The 14,807-nt window shown below is 59.4% G+C and overlaps 2 protein-coding genes across 4 annotated transcripts in view; both read left to right on the top strand.

Annotated features, from left to right (window-relative positions):
- Nucleotides 1–7,998, top strand: part of XPO6 (exportin 6) — a 57,663-nt gene extending 49,665 nt beyond the window's left edge. For both annotated transcript variants that reach the window (XM_069029862.1, XM_069029861.1), the window contains exons 19-24: nt 599–713; nt 1,204–1,375; nt 1,721–1,882; nt 4,422–4,520; nt 5,770–6,000; nt 7,299–7,998. In XM_069029862.1, the coding sequence (XP_068885963.1) occupies nt 599–713; nt 1,204–1,375; nt 1,721–1,882; nt 4,422–4,520; nt 5,770–6,000; nt 7,299–7,400 (881 nt within the window). In that variant the 3' untranslated portion in view covers nt 7,401–7,998. The remainder of the gene's footprint in view (nt 1–598; nt 714–1,203; nt 1,376–1,720; nt 1,883–4,421; nt 4,521–5,769; nt 6,001–7,298) is intronic.
- A 2,536-nt stretch (nt 7,999–10,534) lies between these two features.
- On the top strand, nt 10,535–12,491 carry LOC138118715 (nucleoside diphosphate kinase, mitochondrial-like). Of its 2 annotated transcripts, none has more exons than XM_069029881.1 (5): nt 10,535–10,666; nt 11,770–11,900; nt 12,000–12,101; nt 12,171–12,271; nt 12,353–12,491. In XM_069029881.1, exons 1-5 carry the CDS (start codon nt 10,579–10,581, stop codon nt 12,453–12,455), a joined length of 525 nt encoding a protein of 174 aa, XP_068885982.1. In that variant the 5' UTR covers nt 10,535–10,578; the 3' UTR covers nt 12,456–12,491. The 2 variants fall into 2 exon arrangements, with proteins under 2 accessions (XP_068885982.1, XP_068885981.1); XM_069029880.1 differs by having other exon boundaries at nt 12,335–12,491.
- Nucleotides 12,492–14,807: the final 2,316 nt, after the last annotated feature.

Here is a 14,807-nt window from a genome sequence, read left to right as displayed (position 1 = left end):
GCTACCAAAGGCTGTGTGATGAGGGAGGAGTTGAGCAGCTCCAGCTTGGTTATCCAGTGTTTATTGGGACACATGAAGGATTAGCTGGGTGCTGATCACTGCAATCACCACGTGCTCCCTTCTGAAGACAGAAGGGTCTTCTCAGTTTCTGCCAAAAAACCAAGCTGGATTCTGTCTCCTCCACCCCGAGCTGTGTGGATGTTTTGGATTTCCTGGTGTTTCCTGTTAACCCTGTACAAGCAGTGAGAGCTGGAGATGGGCCTGGAGCTGCCCATGAGCTTTGTCCCAGCACTGTGTGCAGGCAGAGCTCACTGAGGCCTTGCTGGCAGGGTTGTGGTTGTTCTGAGGGGTTGGTGCTGCCTGTGCTTGTCATCCCTGGCAGCTTTTGGAAGGGTATGAACAATCCTGAAGCCCTGTAGTAACCAGCTGATGGTTTCAGTTTCTCAGACAACCCTGCTGGTAAATTCCAAGAGCAAATGGGGTTCCCTGAACAGGAGGAGCAAACTTGAGACTTACATAAAAGACTGAAACATAAAACACTGATTGATGCACTTGGATGTTTCCTTAACACATTCTTTTTGCTTTTCTCTTCTCTTAGATGTGACAGATGAGATGCTGAGCTTTTTCCTCACCCTGTTCCAAGGCCTGAGGGTGCAGATGGGAGTGCCTTTCACTGAGCAGATCATACAGACCTTCCTGAACATGTTCACCAGGTACTGCCCAACACGGGTCACTCACTTGTTTCTCACCCCTCAGGATGGTTTATCTCAGGAGCTGCTCAGCCTGTGGGTCCCTGTCCCCTAAAGTGAGCTGTTTCCAGCCTTTGTGGCCAGACTTGTCAAGTCCCAGAGCTGAATCTGAGGAAAACCCTTCCAAGTCTGGAGAGCCCCAGTGGGTGCTCATCAGTCATACCTGCCACTGTGCAATTCCAGCTCTCCCATGGACTTTCTGGCAGTGTGGGGTGTTGAACTGGGCTCTCATATTCCCTCTTAGCTCCTGCCTAAGGTCTGAGGGTGTCCCTTCACTCATCTTTTGTTGCAGAGGGGGATTTGCCAACCCTCAGTGGCAACCTCCCTCCTTTCTGTGGCTTCATGTGCTTGACCCTATATTAACTGAGCATTTTAGAGGCATCACCTGTTTTCCAGTAAACCAGGGAAGCCTACAGATCTCTGGGAATCTTCCTAATGCCTGTTTGTGTCCCAGGGAGCAGCTGGCAGAGAGCATCCTCCACGAGGGCAGCACCGGCTGCCGGGTGGTGGAAAAGTTCCTGAAGATCCTGCAGGTGGTGGTGCAGGAACCAGGCCAGGTGTTCAAACCCTTCCTGCCCAGTGTGATCTCGCTGTGCATGGAGCAGGTGTATCCCATCATTGCAGAGGTAAGGCTGGGAATGGGAATGGGAATGGGAATGGGAATGGGAATGGGAATGGGAATGGGAAGGGAAGGCATTGCTGGGGGGGTGGCAGCAGTGAAGCTTTGGCTTTCAAGAGCTGCATGTGTCAATCGCTGTGGAGGGAAAGCACCCTGTGGAGGAGTGGTCAGTGGGATTGGAAGCAGTGTGGGTGGAGGATTGATGTGTTTTCAGCATGATCCTACAGCTGCTGGGTTTGGTGCTCCCTTAGGAGAAACGCTTTGGTGCAAAGCCCTGGGTTGGTGGGATCCAGGATTGGGGTGGGATCCAGCAGAGGAGCCTGCTCTGAGCTCTGTCCTCCTGTGCTGCCAGCGCTCATCCCCTGATGTGAAAGCAGAGCTGTTTGAGCTGCTCTTCCGGGTCCTGCACCACAACTGGAGGTACTTCTTCAAATCCAGCGTGCTGGCCAGTGTCCAGAGGGGAGTGGCAGAGGAGCAGATGGAGAACGAAGCCCAGTTCAGTGCCATCATGCAGGTAACTCACCCATTCCCCAGAACCTTTCCTGCAGGGGAGCACACACTGCTTGGGGCACTGCAGTAAACATGGAATCACAGAAGCACCAGTGTTGGAAAAGCTCTCTGAGATCCAGTCCAGCCATTCCCCAGCACTGCCAAGGCCACCACTGACCCATGTCCCCAAGTGCCACATCCACTGTTAAATCCCCCCAGGGGTGGTGACTCCACCAGTGCTCTGGGCAGCTGTGCCAGTGCCTGACCACTCTTCCCATGAAGGAATTTCCCCAATATCCAACCTAAACCTCCCCTGGCCCAGCCTGAGGCCGTTCCCTCTCCTCCTGTCCCTGTTCCCTGGGAGCAGAGCCCGACCCCCCCAGCTGCCCCCTCCTGTCAGGGAGTTGTGCAGAGCCACAAGGTCCCCCCTGAGCCTCCTTTGCTCCAGGCTGAGCCCCTTTCCCAGCTCCCTCAGCCGCTCCTGGGGCTCCAGCCCCTTCCCCAGCTCTGTTCCCTTCCCTGGGCCCGCTCCAGCCCCTCAGTGTCTCTGTTCTTGTGAGGGTCCCACATGGGCACATGTGGGTGATGAGTTTAGATGTGTCTTGAGTGAGGTTTTGCTTCCAGGAACTGCTGCAGATGAAAGTTGCTGAGGAGTGACCCAGCTGCTGAGCTCACAAGGCACAGAGCCATGCAGGCATGAGGAAGGAATGTTAATTCCTTTGCAAGCCTCATCCTGCAATAAAAATACATCACTGCCACTGACCCAGTTAACTCTGAGTGTTGTGGTTGGCACTGGGGAAAGCTGTCAGTGCAGGAAAGTGTTCCTAAAGTGTCTTTTGGCTTCCATGGACTTCTTGTTTGCCGTTCCACAGGACCTGGTAGGGAAGGGTCAGTGGGGTAACACCTGACAGGCTTTGGCCTGGGAAATACAGAATCATGGAGTGGTTTGGGTTCAGGATGAAAGCCCATCCAGTTACACCCCCTGCCATGGGCAGGGACACCTTCCACTGTCCCAGGCTGCTCCGAGTCCCATCCAGCCTGGCCTTGGACACTGCCAGGGATCCAGGGGCAGCCACAGCTGCTCTGGGCACCCTGTGCCAGGGCCTGCCCACCCTCCCAGGGAACAATTCCTTCCCAATCTCCCATCCATCCCTGCCCTCTGGCACTGGGAAGCCATTCCCTGTGTCCTGTCCCTCCACCCTTGTCCCCAGTCCCTCTGCAGCTCTCCTGGAGCCCCTTTAGGCACTGGCAGGCAGGGACAGAGTGTGCACAGAGCCAGCACCAACCTCCTCAGGTGGGGAAATTGGAATTTTTAAGGCTAACAGACTGTGTCCCATGTGTTGCTTTGGTCAGAGGTGACCAGATGAGCTCCCTTGCAATTCCTAGATCACCTTAGACTGCAGGAGACCTTTGGGAGAGTTGCCCCATCGTGGAGAGCCCGGAGAAACTGGGTCCCCTCTGGTGCACATGTGGAGAGGGAGCTCTTGCACTGACATGAACTGTGTCATGTTTCTCTCTGGCCTGCCCTTCTCCTGCCACCTTTTGGTGTGAATGAAGCTCAGGCTGGTCCCTGTGCAGGGCTGTCCAAGCATCTCTTTCACCTGTAGCTGTGGAACACTTCCAAACTCACCAGGAATGCCTCCTTCTGGGAGATATTTCTATCATAATCCCAGTTCAGGCTGCGTGGCAATCCTGCACTGCTTGTTTTACTCCTTGGCTCCTGATAGAAAACTCTTATTTAATGTTCTCTAAGTGTTCCCACTGCCAGTGCTTTGTGTGGGGGACATGAATAGCTTGTGTGCTGGTTTCCACCTGAGATCTAAGGTCAGAACTGGCTCAGTCTTGCTGGGATCTGGGTTGTTCTTGTCCATTTGACAATAAATGGGTCATGTGGGTGAATAAACTCTTCTGTTCACAATGCCTTGAAGAGGAGCTGTTAAAATCCTGCTGCCTGTCTCTGTGCACAGCTGACCTCACCTGCCTGCATGTCCTGTACAGTGTTTTGGAGGTGTTCAGGGTGGAAAAGGTGCCTGACCACACACTGTGCAGCCCTGCCAGGTCAGGTCAGGGTCCAGCAGATTCTTTTCTGGGCTCTTCACAGGCTGCCAGGGCCCATCTCCAAATCCTAATCCAGGGCAGTGATGTCTGCTTGGGCTCCTGACTGGGACTGAGGGCCCACCCTGGGGTGTGTCCTGGTCTGTTCCCCCATGCCTTGGTGCCTCAGGTGACATCTCTGAGGAACAGCCCTGCCCTTCCTGAGCAGACTGCCTGCCCAGGGAGCTGGGCTCAGCATCCCTGGCCCTCTCCAGTGCCAGCTTGGCCTGCCTGTTCCCAGTGGGCCCAGCTCAGCAGGGATATGCCCATGTTCCCACCAAAACCCCATTCCCATGGATCTGGTGGCAGCACAGTTGATTTGAACAGCTGCCTGTCTCTTGATAACTTGCTGCACTGAGGCTCCCAGGGGTTTGTCCTGGTGCCAGGGTGAAAATGCTGCTGTTTTGCCTGGCAGGTCTGATGTTTGTGGTGGTCTCCATCCCCTTCCTCCATCTGTGCTTTGTCCCCAGGCGTTTGGCCAGTCCTTCCTGCAGCCTGACATTCACCTGTTCAAGCAGAACCTCTTCTACCTGGAGACCCTGAACACGAAGCAGAAGCTGTACCACAAGGTGGGTCCTGCCTGAGCTCTCTGTGCATGGGAAGAGGTGGGAGCTGTCCTGGGACTGCTTTTAAGCTACTCAGAAACCCAGGTCAGGATTTGGGGGTTTTGTGCCACAGCCTTTGGGTGGTTGCCGTGCTCAGGGAGGTTGGAATGGGGCTGCCAGCCCTTGATACTGGGAACTGGGAATGGGGGGGATCCCAGCTCCCAGCAAAGCCTGGATGTGTTCCCTCCTGTGACAGTGAGAACATGCAGTGGCAGTGAGGTTTGTCTGGGGAAGTGGGAACTGGGATCATCAGTGGGACAGTGAGTGCCTCCAGCATTCCCACCTGGGCAGCAGCAGGTATCTGGTATTCCCAGGGCACTGCCACGTGGGAGTCTCCACCTCTCTTTGGACCTGTCCTCCAGGCCCTGTAACCTACCCACGTTAGCTGCTGCCAGGAAGGGTTAAATCTGGAATCCAGGGAATCTGCTCAGCCTGGGAAGGCAGAGCTTTCAGTTTCTCATCTGTATTCACACCTGAAGGGCAGCACTTTGTGTTCCAGGTGCCTGGGGCAGACTTCCAGGCATCTGCCACATTCCCTGGCTCCCAGGAGCCCTGTGCAGGGAATTCCAGAACCTGACTGGAATTGGAGTGGGACTTGATGCTGGTGGCTTTGCCAATGCTTAAAACTTGGGTCAGAGCATGGAATCATGGAATGGTTTGGGCTGGAAGGGACTGTAAAGCTAATTTACTTTTACCCCCCTGCCATGGCAGGGACACCTTCCACTGTCCCAGGCTGCTCCAAGCCCTGCCCAGCCTGGCCTTGGACACTTCCAGAGATCCAGGGGCAGCCACAGCTGCTCTGGGCACCCTGTGCCAGGGCCTGCCCACCCTCCCAGGGAACAATTCCTTCCCAATATCCCATCTAACCCTGCCTCTGGCAGTGGGAAGCCATTCCCTGTGTCCTGTCCCTCTATCCCTTGTCCCCAGTCCCTCTGCAGCTCTCCTGGAGCCCCTTTAGGCCCTGCAAGGGGCTCTGAGCCCTCCCTGGAGCCCCAAACCATGAGGTAAGCGTGGCCAAACTCAGTGTTAACTTTCAAGCTGATACTAACTGAGCTTATTTTAGCCATTTTTGATGTGGCTTGGCTTAGAAAATATCTCAGTGCTCACCAGAGTTGGCGACGCCGCCGAAGCCGTGGCTGCTCCGTCCTTGCTGGATTTGTCCTCCTGTGAGAGGAGTGGAGTCCCCTAACCCCATGCCCCTCTCCCTGTGCAGAAGATCTTCAGGACCACGATGCTGTTCCAGTTTGTGAACGTGCTGCTGCAGGTGCTGGTGCACAAGTCCCACGACCTGCTGCAGGAGGAGATCGGCATCGCCACCTACAACATGGCCTCGGTGGACTTCGACGGCTTCTACTCCGCCTTCCTGCCCGAGTTCCTGGCCAGCTGCGACGGCGTGGACTCCAACCAGAAGAACGTGCTGGGGAGGAATTTCAAAATGGACAGGGTAAGGAGGGGGGCTGCAGCAGAGCAGCATTCCCAGGATGCACAGAACGCACTGGAGGGCAGCTGGGAATGTCTCCAGGCAGAACCTTTTGTTCCCAAGGCTTCCACACTCAGCAATCCCCAGCCAAGGATTTCTCACTGCAGGTAGCAGAGCTGCCATCTCATCCCTCAGGTGCAGGATGCTCTGGGAGTTAGGGAATATTTCCTGGAGGAAGTTTTCATTAGGGTAGGCTGACATGTTCCAGAGTGGGACACTCAGGTCCTTGCCTAAGTCTCTCTCCAGCTGCTGGCCAGGTTTGAGGGTTAAGGATGACAGCAGAGTCCCTGCAAAGGCTCACAACTCCTGCAAACCCTGTGTGTGTGGGAAGGAAATGTGTGGAATATCATGGCAGAGCAGCAGGTTGTGGCTTCCATTTGCTGAGGGTAATTTGGCATTGAGTGGTCCCTGTCCTGAGGGAGGGGATGGGGATTTGAGACCAAGGGTGAGGGTGGGAGTGGAACCCTGGGAGAATTGTTTGGCCCTAGAAGGCAACTACTCTTCAGGAATATCAGCCCTTGTCAGGGAGTGTGTGACACCCAGGAGCCTTGGCAGGAGGGCAGCAAGGAATTCCTGCTGCATTGGGCCATGGAGCCAGGCTGGGAGAGCTGGGAGTGTCCAGTGTGGAGAAGAGAAGGATCCAGGGAGAGCTCAGAGCCCCTTGCAGGGCCTAAAGGGGCTCCAGGAGAGCTGCAGAGGGACTGGGAACAAGGCATGGAGGGACAGGACACAGGGAATGGCTTCCCAGTGCCAGAGGGCAGGGATGGATGGGATATTGGGAAGGAATTGTTCCCTGGGAGGGTGGGCAGGCCCTGGCACAGGGTGCCCAGAGCATCTGTGGCTGCCCCTGGATCCCTGGCAGTGTCCAAGGCCAGGCTGGACATTGGGGCTTGGAGCAGCCTGGGACAGTGGAAGGTGTCCCTGCCATGGCAGGGGTGGCACTGAATGGGCTTTGAGGTCCTTCCCAGCCCAGCCCAGGCTGGGATTCCATGACCATTCCTCTCGGGCCTCGCTGCACGATGAGGAGCCGGAGGTGGGGTCAGAGCCTGGATCCCTGCAGGCAGCTCTGAAACCATCTCTGCTCCAGCAGCTGGAGTTCCCTGGGCTCAGACTGGGTGAGGATGGATCAGTTCCTGTGGGAGCACCCACTGTGTGTTTGCCCCTCTCGGTCCCTCTCTGTTCCCTGCTGTCAGCCCGTTCCCAGCAGTTGTTTCGTGCCTTGCAGGACCTGCCCTGGTTCACAGCGGTTCTCTCCCTTGCAGGACCTGCCCTCGTTCACGCAGAACGTGCACAGGCTGGTGAACGACCTGCGCTATTACAGACTGTGCAATGACAGCCTGCCCCCCGGCACTGTGAAGTTATAGTGACTGCACTGGACTCTGCCATTCCCCAGGGAACGGATCCGTGTTCGCCACCGCCGCCCTCCTCCCGGGCCGTGCCAGCGCTGCACGCCGGGGTCCTGCCCGTGCCCACGGCCTGGATTCACCACGCTCCACCACCGCTTCCTTTGAGTTCTCCCTCCCCAGCCCGAGGCCGCAGCTGGAGCCGGCAGGATGTGTCTTAATGCCCACCCCCGGGGCATCCCGACTGTTGGGAAATCCCTCTCCCGGGGCTTTCCCTCTGCTCCTGTAGCACTTTGTTGCATCTGGAGGTGTCTGGAGAGATCATGTCCGTATCAGACGCGAGGCAGAAGCGCCAAAGACCACTTCAGACATTCGTACCTTCGTGTCATTCCACCTTCCTGCCCTGCCCAGCTCTCGGGGGAGGAGTCTCCCGACGTTGGGACTGGTTTGGCACTTCTGTCACTCCCTTTGTTTTTAAATTGCCTTGAAAACCTCCCCGATGTTGGCGGGGATTTAGAGACTTTTTTTGGGGTTTTTTTTAAACGTTTTCTCATCATTCCATTGTGATACTAAAACAACATGCTTAATGGGAATAAAGTGCTTACTTTGTTGTTTTAAATACCTTGGGGCTGGGTTACTTTCCCTCTAAGTCGTTCTGTAAATGAACAAGCAGTGATCCACAGCTTTTCCCAGGATCAGGAATGAGGAGCAGCCAGCAAGAATCCCAACTATTTCAGCAGCTCCTGGAAGGTGCAGATCGGTGGTGGCTTCATGGCTTCTTCCTCTACTTTCTCCTCGTTGTTTTCCTGCTGTGTTTTGTGTCACATGTTGTGGTGATCCCTTCATTCCCTCCAGGACTCTGGTCTGAATCAATCATGAAGTGCCTGCAGGAAGAAATCCCACATTCCCAGTGGGCCTGGAGCTGATGTTCACCCACTGGCCAGTGACCCAGTAGTGGCATCTGTGTGGTAAAATCCCAGACAGCGGTCAGGCAGGACCAGACTGTGTGGGGCTTGTGAATCTCTGATCGTGCAGCTGGGAAGGGTTTCTTTCCCCCAAGGTCTCTGGTCAGGAAGCAGCATTAAATCAGTCTTCATTTTTATATTTAATAGATTCAATTTGAGAGGAACTTCTCACAAGGGCGTGGAGGGACATGGAGGGGAATGGCCTTAGGCTGAATGAGGGCAGGGATGGATGGGATACTGGGAAGGAATTGTTCCCTGGGAGGATGGGCAGGCCCTGGCACAGGGTGCCCAGAGCAGCTGTGGCTGCCCCTGGATCCCTGGCAGTGTCCAAGGCCAGGTTGGACATTGGGGCTTGGAGCAGCCTGGGACAGTGGAAGGTGTCCCTGCCCATGGCAGGGGGTGAAATGGGATGAGCTTTAAGGTCCTTTCCAACCCAAACCATTCCATGATCCCATGGAATCAGTCTCAGTTCCCTGTGGTTCAGTGGGCAGCTGCAGTGGTGGGAACAGCACCAGTCCCTGGCAGGGGAGCACAGCTGGAGATGTTCTCCTAGGGGCGTCTGGAGATGTGGATGTGCTGTGGCTGCACCTGCACAGCTGGGAGGTGTCAGGGGGAGCTGGAGCGTGGCAGCACTGAGTCCATGGTGCCTCCAGTTCAGTTTTGTGGACAAACCCCTTCCCTGTGCACGTTTGTCACTGGGATGAGACAGAGGCTGTTTGGATTATCTGTGCAAGGGCCCTGCATCCGGGCTCTGAGCTGGCACCAGATGGATGTTTGGGCTCATTCCCTGAAGCAGAGTCCAAATGCCCAGGATGTGCCTCACCTGCTCCAGCCCCTGCAGGTGAGGGCTGAGCTGCCTCCAGAGGGGTGAGGGAAGAGGGGAGGAAAGTGGGTGATGAGCTGTGCCCAGCTCCCCGCTAGCCATACCTGGAATAACTCTGTGCCACTGTCTCCACATAAAGCTTGGAGTCCTCGTTGTTCCTGCTGGGACTTGGGTGTGGGAACAGCTGGTGCAGAGTCCAGGCCTGGCCCTGGAGCCTGGCCCTGCTCCTGGGCACTCGCAGCAGCTCTGCCGTGCCCTGAGCTGCAGTGGGGGGCACTGGAAGCTGGCAGCCACCTCCTCACCGGTTCTCTGGCTGTGGCTCCCTTTGGAGCCGGGCTGAAGGGATTTCATCCCAGCACAGCTCTGCAGGCTCATGCTGCTTTTCCTTCTTGGCTTGACAGAGGGTGAAAGTAGAAGTTTTTACCTTGGCCAATGCCAAGCAGCTGCCAGGTGGCCAAAGCCCAGGTTCCAGTCTGCCACCCCTTGTCCTAAAACCTCTTTGCACTTTGCCACCCATCTGTCCCATCCCTGCTGGCCTGGCAAACCCTGGAGAGGGGCCTTTCCCCAGCCCCTGTTTGGGGGCAGAAAGTCTCTTTTCCACAACCTGTTGAATCCATTTGCCCATGGGAAGCCACTGAGGTGGTTTTTGCCATGGTGCTGAGCACAGCTGGGCCCACAGCCGTCCCCCCGCTCCCTGTGCCTTGGGCAGGCAGGGAGGAAACAAGGAGAGTGGGGTCAAACCCAGCCCTCATCCTGTTTGTATCCATGTGTGCCTTCAGGATGCTCCTCAGTCCTTCAAATCAGCACAGATTCAGGAAACGGGCTCAAAGCAAGCAGGCTTTTCCAAGCTGCTCTTCATGAGGAAGCTCAGTAACGAGTGATTTCCCAGCCTGGGGGCTGGAATGGCACTGGGAGAAGTGACCAGAGGGGGCTCCTACCTGGGCAGTTCCTCTGCCCCCAGGGTCTTGCACCCCTTCCCCAGCACCTGCTGTGTCCAGGGCAGGTCTGTGCCCCACAGTGGGGACACTGCCCTGGCTGCTCCCGGGGCTGGGGACTCCCCTGTGCCCCAGCTCAGCCTGGCATAGGCTACCTCGGCCTCTCCTTATCTGGTGAATCGAGGGCAAAGCACGAGGCAGGTTTGGTTCCTGGCAGGGTCTGGCTCCCCTCGGGATGGGTGCTGTGGGCTGTGCTCCCACCCTGGCAGGGCTTGGCATTCCAGACCGGGCTGTTCCGTATCAGGATGCTCCGTGCTGGGATGCTCTGGATGGGGAGGATGCTCCGTCCCGGGATATCCCGGCCCCGGCGGCTGCTTTAAGGGGAGGGACGGAAGCCTGACCCGTCCCCGAGCTCGGCCGGGCCTTTGAAGCCTCCGCAGACCGCCCGAGCCCGGGTCCGACCCGCCGGGGCCGCCATGGGCTCCCTGGGGCGCTGCCTGGTCCGGAGCCTCCCGCGGGGGCGGCCGGGCCTGAGCCCCCCCGGGTCCCGCTGCTACGGCTCCGGTGAGACCCGGCCCCGCCCCTGTCCTGTCCTGGGGACCCTTCCCTCATCCCTGCCCTACCCCTGGGGACCCTGTCCCCATCCCCATCCTGTCCCCAGTCCCCTGCCTGTGCTGCCCCTCAGGGCTCCTGCTCCCATCCTGTCCCCATGGTGCCCCATCCCCTCCCCGTGCCCGCGGTCCCCCAGCGCCCGTCCCTCCATCCCGGGCGGGTGGCGGCTCCCTCGCGAGTCGGTGCCAGGCTCTGCAGTGCCCAGCCCCGTGAGTCGGGATGGGGCAGAGGCCGGAGCTGGCGCTCCCTGAAGGTCCCAAGCGGTTTGGTGTCCCCAGGACTGGGATGGGGGGACTCCTGTGCTGTCCTGGGAGGACAGGGCAGGAGCCGGGCACAGCCGAGCCACGTTCCGCAGTGCCCAGGGCAGCGGGTGAGCTCATGGGGTCGGTTCCTCCGGCTCTGTCCCCGCCAGCATTGGGGCCACCCGGCCTCGCAGCCCGGGACGCGTCCCCGAAGCCTGGGATTGGAGTGAAGTGTCCTCTCTCCCTTCCCCTCCTTCCTGTCCCCTCTGTCCCTCCAGCGGACGGGATGCGCTGTCCCTGGGGGGACTTCTGTCCCCTCCTGCGGCGCAGCTGTGGCAGAGCCAGCGGCGGGGCGAGCCGCTGCTGTCCCACGGCGCTCGATTTTCCTCTCCACCAGCGGAGGGCGGTGACCAGGGACCCTCCGGGCAGGGGGAAGGACCCGGGGCCGGGAAGAAGACGGAGTCCCCAGCACCGGGACACGGCAGAGACATCCCTGGCTTAAAGGCTCTTTCCCGGCCATGGACATGTCCCCAACACCCACCAGGGCTCTGTGGCACGAACCCTGGCATCCCGTCAGCCTGGGAGGCACAGCTTGTCCAGGGGACACGGCCCCGGGATGGGATGGGGACAGGGACGGGATGGGATGGGGACAGGGACGGGATGGGATGGGGACAGGCTCCCATCGGCAGCCCCGGGGGCCGAGTACAAGCCGTGGTGCCGCGGGGACAGCTTGGGCTCCTGCTGCCACCGGGGCCGTGTCTGGTGGGGTCCCGAGTCCCGCGGTGGTGACAGTGACCCGCGGTCCCCTCGCAGCCCCCCCGGCGCTGCAGGAGAAGACGCTGGTGGTGGCCAAGCCGGACGCGGTGCAGCGGCGGCTGCTGGGGGACATCATCCAGCGCTTCGAGCGCCGCGGCTTCAAGCTGGTGGCCATGAAGCTGCTCCAGGTAGCCGGGCCCGGCGGGGAACGCTGCTCCAGGCGGGGAGGGGAGTGGGGGTGGCCGGGGGGCAGCGGCCGGGTGTCACTGTCACCGCCGCTGCCTCAGGCGGACCGGAGGCTCGTGGAGCAGCACTACGAGCAGCTGCGGCTGAAGCCCTTCTACCCCGCGCTCGTCGCCTACATGACCTCGGGGCCGGTGGTGGCCATGGTGAGGGGACAGCGCGGGGGTGGCGGGGGTGGCGGGGGTGGCGGGGGCTCAGCTGTCCCTGTCCCGCAGGTGTGGGAGGGCTACAACGCGGTGCGGTGTGCGCGGGCCATGGTTGGGGACAGCGGCGCCGTGGGGACCATCCGGGGGGATCTCAGCGTGCACATCACCAGGTAGGGCCGCGGGGAGCGGGACCCCTCGGCCGTGGCACTGTCCCCATCCCTGTCCCCTCACAGGAACCTGGTCCATGCCAGTGACTCCGTGGAGATGGCCCAGCGGGAGATCGGCTTCTGGTTCCAGCGGGACGAGCTGGTGGCCTGGGACAGCAGGGACAGGGACAACATCTACGGGCTCTAGGGCCAGCCCCCGGCCTGGGGGGGCCCTCGCCCCCTAATAAACCCCGGTGCCTCCAGCTCTGACTCCTGTCTCCTCCTTCGGGTGGCACCAGCAAGTGCTGGGGGGCTCTGGGAGGCACTGGGATGTCCCCAGAGGGCACTGAGGTGATACTGGAGAGCTTTGGGAAGCACTGGGATGTCCCCAGAGGGCACTGGGGTGATACTGGGAAGCTCTGGGAGGCACTGGGATGTCCCCAGAGGGCACTGAGGTGATACTGGAGAGCTCTGGGAGTCACTGGGGTGGTCCCCAGAGGGCACTGGGGTGATACTGGAGAGCTCTGGGAGGCACTGGGATGTCCCCAGAGGGCACTGGGGTGATACTGGAGAGCTCTGGGAAGCACTGGGGTGTCCCCAGAGGGCACTGGGGTGGTACTGGGAAGCTCTGGGAGGCACTGGGGTGGTACTGGGGAGCTGTGGGAGGCACTGGGATGTCCCCAGAGGGCACTGGGGTGATACTGGGAAGCTCTGGGAGGCACTGGGATGTCCCCAGAGGGCACTTGGGTGATACTGGGAAGCTCTGGGAAGCACTGGGGTGGTACCGGGGAGCTCTGGGAGGCACTGGGATGTCCCCAGAGGGCACTGGGGTGATACTGGGAAGCTCTGTGAGGCACTGGGGTGGTACTGGGGAGCTGTGGGAGGCACTGGGATGTCCCCAGAGGGCACTGGGGTGATACTGGGAAGCTCTGGGAGGCACTGGGATGTCCCCAGAGGGCACTGGGGTGATACTGGGAAGCTCTGGGAAGCACTGGGATGTCCCCAGAGGGCACTTGGGTGATACTGGGAAGCTCTGTGAGGCACTGGGATGTCCCCAGAGGGCACTTGGGTGGTACTGGGAAGCTCTGGGAAGCACTGGGATGTCCCCAGAGGGCACTGGGGTGATACTGGGAAGCTCTGTGAGGCACTGGGGTGATACCGGGGAGCTCTGGGAGGCACTGGGGTGGTACTGGGGAGCTGTGGGAGGCACTGGGATGTCCCCAGAGGGCACTGGGGTGATACTGGGAAGCTCTGGGAGGCACTGGGGTGGTACTGGGGAGCTGTGGGAGGCACTGGGATGTCTCCAGAGGGCACTGGGGTGATACTGGGAAGCTCTGGGAGGCACTGGGATGTCCCCAGAGGGCACTGGGGTGATACTGGGAAGCTCTGGGAAGCACTGGGATGTCCCCAGAGGGCACTGGGGTGATACTGGAAAGCTCTGGGAGGCACTGGGGTGGTACCGGGGAGCTGTGGGAGGCACTGGGATGTCCCCAGAGGGCACTGGGGTGATACTGGGAACCTCTGGGAGGCACTGGGATGTCCCCAGAGAGCGCTGGGGTGATACTGGAAAGCTCTGGGACGTATTGAGGCAACACCAGAGGGCACTGGGGTGTTACAGGAAGGCTCTGGGAGGCACTGGGTGAGCCATGGAAGGCACTGGAATGTTTCTAGAGGCCACTGGGGTGATACTGGGAAACCCTAGAAGACACTGAGCGGTGTTGGGAAGCTCTGGGATGTCACTGGTCCATCCGTGGAAAGTACTGGGAAGCTTTGTGAGGCACTGGGACGCCCATGGGTGGCACTGGGCTCATTCTGGGATGCCATGGGACGTCCCTGGGAGCACTGGAACAGGACTGGGAGGCTCTGTGAAGCACTGGGCTGTGCCTGGGGGGCTGCAGGGGCTCTGCAGGTGACTGGAAGAGAGCAGGGTGGGCGGCTGAGCTGTAAAACTGGGGGCTCCGTGGGACACTGGGACACCACTGGGTGGCACTGGGACACCACAGAGAGGTACTGGGATGCCACCGTGAAGCACTGAGACACCACTGGGTGGCACTGGGAGGCACTGGGACACTACGGAAAGCGCTGGGACGGCACTGAGGTACTGGGACATCACTAAGAGGACTGGGACAGCACTGGGAGCACTGGGACACCACTGGGACAGTGGATATTACTGGGATAGCACTGAGAGCGCTGGGAGAACTGGGACAGCGGTGGGACGGCTCTGGGAGGGCACCGGGAGCACTGGGAGCACTGACCCTGGATATCACTGGGATATCACAAGGATAGCACTGGGATAGCACGGGGATAGCCCTGGGATAGCCCTGGGATACCACTGGGATACCACTGGGAGCACTGGGACAGCACTGGGATAGCACGGGGATATCATTGGGATATCACTGGGATAGCACTGGGATAGCACTGGGATAGCACTGGGAGCACTGGGAGCACTGGGATAGCACTGGGAGCACTGGGAGCACTGGGACAGCACTGGGATATCATTGGGATAGCACTGGGATAGCACTGGGAGCAATTGGGAGCACTGGGATAGCACTGGGAGAGC

Source organism: Aphelocoma coerulescens, chromosome 14 (assembly GCF_041296385.1).
Source record: "Aphelocoma coerulescens isolate FSJ_1873_10779 chromosome 14, UR_Acoe_1.0, whole genome shotgun sequence".
NCBI lineage: Eukaryota > Metazoa > Chordata > Aves > Passeriformes > Corvidae > Aphelocoma > Aphelocoma coerulescens.
This window is presented reverse-complemented; position numbering and strand designations above follow the sequence as displayed.